General features: G+C 46.9%; 1 protein-coding gene across 3 annotated transcripts in view; it reads left to right on the forward strand.

Annotated features, from left to right (window-relative positions):
* CASP7 (caspase 7) overlaps window positions 1-6,764 on the forward strand; it is a 26,459-nt gene that overhangs the window by 18,956 nt on the left and 739 nt on the right. For all 3 annotated transcript variants that reach the window (XM_006778730.2, XM_006778729.2, XM_015557996.1), the window contains exons 3-6: window positions 4,091-4,227; window positions 4,634-4,762; window positions 5,695-5,870; window positions 6,242-6,371. In XM_006778730.2, coding sequence (XP_006778793.1) covers window positions 4,091-4,227; window positions 4,634-4,762; window positions 5,695-5,870; window positions 6,242-6,371 — 572 coding nt within the window. The remainder of the gene's footprint in view (window positions 1-4,090; window positions 4,228-4,633; window positions 4,763-5,694; window positions 5,871-6,241; window positions 6,372-6,764) is intronic.

Raw genomic sequence — 6,764 nt, forward strand, 5'->3', positions numbered from 1 at the left:
GGGGGGGGGGGGGGGGGAGGAAAACTTGTCAATCCAGAAGCATTTCCATTTAAAATTAGATGTCACACACAAAAGAAACACTTAAGCAAAACAACTGTCCTGTGTTCCTGCAGAATCAGCCACCTTCAAATCTAGAAAGAGGAAGCAGATATTAAATTCATTTTGAAAAATGAGAGTTCAAGTTAGGGCCAGGCCAGGTAAGGGAAACTTTCTTTACCTCCCTTTTGAGATGTTTACCAAGCATAAGAATCACGTTTCATATTCAATTTCAAGGCACTTTTCATAACCATGGAAAGTGTATGTCTTTATTCCCCTATTGTGTCCTTTTAAAAAAAAAACCAACACATTTAATTTTCCAAATTCTATTCTGATAGAAGCGGAGTCCTTTTTTTTTTTAATGTGACAATTCAAGCCTGTTTCTCTTTAAAAGATGCTCACTGCTTTTGTTTGCTCATCATTGAGGATGCGCTAATGGCAGCTTAAAAGAAGTCACATCTTGTTTTGTTACTTGGATATTGTACAGTTGGTTTTAAAATAATCCATGCTGCCAACGATAAAAATAGGCTTTTATCTCTGAAAGGGCTTTAGTGCATAAACCGTGCTCTCCAGCCTGCCAGACTCAGTGCGACTCTGATTAGGGTCTTTGGCCTTAAGTGACCTAAAGACCTGTCAGGAGTCAGTGAGAAAAGGCAGCTGAGAGTTTAACCAGATCCCCACCCATAGAAAAAGCACTGACAGATGTTGATTGCTGTTATTGGGACCTATACAGTGGGTATGATTGTCCGCCCTCCACCTACCTCAGAGATGTCAATTGAAGACCAAAGATCGTGGTGCCCATAAAAGGCTGTGCACAGCTGTGTTTTAAAATATGTTTTTTTGATTTCAGAGAGGATGGGAGAGGGAGAGGGAGATAGAAACACCCATGACGAGTGAGAATCATTGATCGGCTACCTCCTGCCTGCTCTCACCTGGAGATCGAGCCTGAGACTTGACGCAGAATCGAACTATGACTTCCTGGTTCATGGGTCAGTGCTCAACCACTGAGCTACACTGGCTGGGTTGTCGCCACATATTTCAATATGCACAGATGCTGTCAGTAGGGGTTATTGACAGGGCAGCAATGACCTGTCCTACCCCTTCCCAATAGCACGTCCTTGAAGCTTACAGAAACTCGATTTGCTGATACTCAACTCCTCTGAGGTTTTCTTGGAGGCCTGGGAGGGGAGAAGGCTGCACTGCAGTCCCCGCTCCCACTGAGCCCCCTGTCTAATCTTGTGATAGTCATACAAGGCTCCATCTTTCGGGAGAGGAGACTGATGCTCTGTGAAGGGCGGAGACTCGCTGGCCCAGGTTGCACAGGTGGAGGGATGCAGACTTCTGTCCGACTCCAGGTCCAGTGCTCTTTTGGGGCTGCCTCTGGGGGCAGACGTGTGAACAGAACCTGGTATCACCTGTAAACAGACAAAGGGAGGGAGAGTGAGAAGAACAGATTCAGAAGACTTCTCTTTTAAAAATAAAACTAGAGGCCCAGTGCACAAAATTCATTCACGGGTAGGGTCCCTAAGGCCTGATCAGTGATCAGGGCTGATCGGGGCCTTCCAGCTGCCGGCTGGGGCCTTCCTTCATTCCACACCGCCCCCTGGTGGTCAGCACATGTCATAGCGAGGGATTGAACTCCCAGTTTCCCTGTTCAACTCCCAAGGGGACACTTTGCATATTAGCCATATATCAATGAGATCTGGAAGAGATCAGGCCCTATATAAGTGGAGGATATAGTCATGGTGAAGTTGAATAATAGCAATGAGGAAACTGAAGGCTCAACATAGAGAGCTAACCTGTAATCTGGACCAACGTAGGAGGGGGCAAGGGGAAAGGCCAGGTCCTTTCCGATACCCTGAGAATCCCCAACAGATAAGATTTAATGACAACTCAAGAGCCCAGGACCCTTGGACCCACAGTTAATGGGTAACAACCTTCGTCTTCTCTTTCACTTTCCCTCTTCCAGCTTTTGATAAGAGCTTGGGCGGAACGGGGGATGAATAATTCAAGGGCATTGGCTCTAGAATGCTGACATGGAAGCCTGATGGTCCCGCTTTGCTGATCACTAGCTGGGAGATCTTGGACAACCCCTGCCTCTCTGTGGGCGTCAGTTTTCATATCTGAAAAATGGGGGGATAAGAATTGATTCAATCACTTATGTAACACAGTCTTTTAAACCTAATTGCCCTGACTAGAACCTCCCTTACAGTATTTAATAGAAGCGGCAAGAGTGGGCCTGTGTGGCTTGTTCCTGATCTTAGGGGGAAGCATTCAGTCTTGCTTCAGTAAGTGTGATGCTGTGGGGTTTTCATAGATGCCCTTCTCAAGTTGAGTTCCATCATCATCCTAGTTTATTTCACATTTTAATAACAGGATGTTGGATTTTTCCAGATGCCGTTTCTGAATCCATCAAGTTGATCGTATGGTCTTTGGCCTTTATTAATAGGATGAATTAATTTATTTTCAGAGATTTAAACCAACCTTGTATTCCTGGGATCAATCACACTTGGTCATGATGTATAATCCCATTTATAGATTGCCGGATTTGACTTGCTAATAATATTTTGTTAAGGATTTTTTGCATCTGTATTCATAAGGGATATTGGCCTGTAGTTTATAACAAATATTTATTGAGCCACTTATATGCTAGGCATTGTTCTAGGTATTAGGGATTCAGCAATTTTTCAGAACATATTTAAAATGATCTCTTCTTTTGTGCGACTTAACAATCGACTGGATGACTAGCAAGGCGGCTTTCCATTCACATTTGACATTTTTTTCCTCTGGCCCCTCAATGATACCCCTGTCCGGCCTCAGGGCTTACATGCTAGACTTTCGGTAAACTGGACTTTGGCATTTGAAGATTGGAAGAGGCCTACTGTCTTTTTTAAATTGCTGTTCCTTTTTCCCTGGTATAATGTCACTGTTCATTGAATCAAGGGGCACATAGAAAGGGGCACACACTAATGCATTTGCACTAACTGACACAACCATGGAACCAGCACCCACATCAAGAACAAACTATGACCTGCAGCTGAGAAAGTCCTTATGTCCCTTCCGGTCCCTAACTATCCCAACCATCAAGAAAACGACCTCCCAACTTCGAATACCAGGTGTTAGTTTCCTCAACTTTATGAAAGACGGATTCCTCCTAGAGCAGTGGTTCTCAACCTTCCTAATGCCGCGACCCTTTAATACAGTTCCTCATGTTGTGGTGACCCCCAACCATAAAATTATTTCCGTTGCTACTTCATAACTGTCATTTTGCTACTGTTATGAATCGTCATATAAATATCTGATATGCAGGATGTATTTTCATTGTGACAAATTGAACATAATGAAAGCATAGTGATTAATCACAAAAACAATATGTAATTATATATGTGTTTTCCGATGGTCTTAGCCAACCCCTGTGAAAGGGTCGTTCGCCCCCCAAAGGGGTCGCGACCCACAGGTTGAGAACCGCTGTTTTAAATCTTGGTTCTTTCCCTCAGGATTGTATTTGTGAGGTTCGTTCCTGTGGCTTCACGCTGTCATGGTTTGTTCACTCTCCTTGTTATCTACTGTTGCCTTCGATGAATATTGAGCAGTTTACCCTTTCTACTGTGATTGGACATTTGGATTATTCCTACGCGTGCTGTGGTCTGTCTTTTGGGGCACACGTTGGCTCACTTTGGGGCCCATGCCGAGGAGTGGAATTGCTCTGTCACAGGATATAGTTAAGTTCAGTTTTCAAAGACTTCTACCACATGGCCGCACAAAGTAGGCTCTGCCCAACCATGTGTGACACTTTCAGGTGCTGTGCACGGTCATCCACAGGTGCAGCCGTTCTGGTATTGCATTGTGATTTTTTTCTCTGGCAACTAATGCAATTAAGATGCACGTTTCTTTTAAATGTGATGATTAAACAGAGCCATCTGTCTGCCTCAGGTCTTTCCGTCACAGATACTGCAGCTTCCTTGGCCGCCCCTTTCATGCTGATAGTAAAAGCAAGGGGCCATTCATGTCCAGGCTTCCCCCACAGCCCCTGACTGGCTTTCTGTTTCCCTAGTATGAAGAAGAAAAATGACTCTGGGAAATCCAACAAGACCACCCAGGAGCAAGAGCCTACATATCAGTATAGCATGAATTTTGAGAAGGTGGGCAAATGCATCATAATCAACAACAAGAACTTCGACAAATCGATAGGTAGGTGCTGTGGGCACGAGCTCACCTTTCCCCTTCCCTTCCAGTTTCTCCAGTGGTGCTAAGACTTGTAGCACTCATTCAGCAGAGAATGCTGTGCCCAACTACTAGGGCACACGGCCCTTTTGTAGATGGTATTTGCATGTCCAGGAGGAAGGGATGTGAAGAAATCAGGAACTTTTAGTCGAAGTTTCTGTATAGGGACCCTGTTGCTAATGCTCAGGCAAAATTCAAATCTCGCGTGAATTTTGGGGCACCCCATGTGTGCATGAGCTGAGACTCAAGGGGAGCTGTTGGCCTTCACTACAGCTGAGAGTTACTTCCTGCACATGGCGCCTGGCCGGGCGATGCCGGCACACGGTGCTCAGCCGAGGATTGCTCACCGTGCACTGGCGCTTGACTCCCACAGAAATGTCCGTCCGGACCGGAACGGACAGAGATGCCGGGTCCCTTTTCAAGACCTTCGGAGACCTGGGTTTCGACGTGGAGGTGTATAACAACTACTCTTGTGACCAGATGTATGCTGTGCTGAAAAAAGGTGCGTGCCCACCCCCTCCTCCCTGTGTCCTTTTCCTGTGCCCGAGAGAGGAGCAGGGCCCCAGCTGGTCTCTGTAGGATGCTTTGCAGGACACAGGGATTTCAGGGTGGGGGGCCTTTCCTGCCTCCGGACCACTCCATACCTGTCTCCGGGGTGGGTGGGTCTCTTTCAGGAAACTTAGCTTTCTCCCTAAAAAGATGAAATCAGCTTCTATGACAGCAAGAGAAATAAGATCTGTCTCTACAGAAAGTCTCAACTTCAAAAGTCTGATTCCTAGGGAAGTAACAAGTGGATGCCATGCCGCTCACCACACAGTTTAAGAGTAAACTTTTCCCTGGTGGAAGAGACAGAAGAATAATCCCATGTACCTCACAATGACGTTCCCTCCTCCCCTGGCCCCCGACAACCACCATTCTTTCTGTCTCTGAGAATTTGACTCCTTAGGGACCTCGTAAGTGGGAACATCAAGTATTTGTCCGTTAGTGACTGGCTTATTTCACTTGGCATGATGCTGTATTTTCTTTAACAAATACTTGCATGACAAATATTAACTCACATAATAGATACTATCCTATCCATTTTACAGACAAGGAAACCAAGACAAAGAATGGCAAAGAAATGTGCCTGATGTCACAGACCTAACAGATAGCGGGGCCACCTCCTTCAGCACCCCAAAATGCTGCCTCCCAGCAGCTGCCTAAACCCTCGCACCTGTGGGGTCACTTCCTCATGAGACAGCTCCATTCTGGTTTCAGACTGAGAATGCTAGACTTCTCTAACTTCTCCACTGGTCCTCCCTCTCTCCACTGGGGTGTTTCTCCCCCTGCATGGCTCTCTGTCAGTGGCAGCTGCCAGGCGGAAGCGGGCACCGCCTCTGAGGTCCCACAGGGCTTGTGCTTTGACTGGTCACTGTTCAAATCGCTTGCTTGCAGCCTCTGAGGAGGACCACAGTAATGCAGCCTGCTTTGCCTGCGTCTTGTTGAGCCATGGAGAAGAAAACTCGATTTACGGAACGGATGGCAAGATGGACATCAAGGCCTTGACGAGCCTTTTTCGGGGGGACAGATGCAGAACCCTTTTAGGGAAACCCAAGCTCTTCTTCATCCAGGTAAACCCTGTTCAAAGCCAGCCCCACTGAAAGGGGGAAAAGGTTACAGCGTGACTTGGACTGTATCTTCTCTACAAATCTACGCGCTGTTTCGATCGGGGTATGCAAATGAGGGTTTTGTTTTTCTACCTCTTAATGCTTGGCTTCTGTGTTGGCTTCAGATCACAAATCATGAGGGTTTCTTTATGAGTTTCCACACTGCTACTTGCTTTGCTGACGAACTCAGTTCAACGTTCATTGAGTCATTCAGCAGATTATCACTGAGCTCCTCAGTCATGCCAAGCACGGTTCCAGGCACTGGGACACAGCAGGGAACAGCACGCGTGTTTCTGTTCTTGACTCCACGGAGTGATCTCTGCTTTGCCACTTAGGCATGCCGCGGGACAGAGCTCGATGACGGGATCCAGGCCGACTCAGGGCCTATCGGTGACACAGATGCCAGCCCTCGACAGAAGATCCCCGTCGAGGCCGACTTTCTCTTTGCCTATTCCACAGTGCCAGGTATCAAGTCCCTTATCTGCTCACTGGGCCATGCCATTCCACCATCAGAGTGCAGGCTTGGGGCTGTATGCGTTTCCCATTGCCACGGTGATAAACTACCACAAACATAGTGGCTGAACAGTTGTGTGATCTTAACAGCTCTGAAGGTCACAAACATAGTGGCTGAACAATTGTGTGATCTTAACAGCTCTGAAGGTCACAATTCCAAAATGGGTTGGCAGAGCTGCATCCCTTTCAGACAGAAGCTGTAGGGGTTAAAATCGGTGTCTTCACTTTCTCCCGCATTCCTTGGCCCACGGCCCCCTTCCTCCAGCCCTCCCAGGGTAGCTGGCTCTCCTAGCTCTGCCCCTAAGGTAATTGCTCTTTCAGCCGCCTCTCACTTCGAGATTTCTT

The sequence above is a fragment of the Myotis davidii genome, unplaced genomic scaffold, assembly GCF_000327345.1.
Source record: "Myotis davidii unplaced genomic scaffold, ASM32734v1 scaffold107, whole genome shotgun sequence".
NCBI classification, from domain to species: Eukaryota; Metazoa; Chordata; class Mammalia; order Chiroptera; family Vespertilionidae; genus Myotis; species Myotis davidii.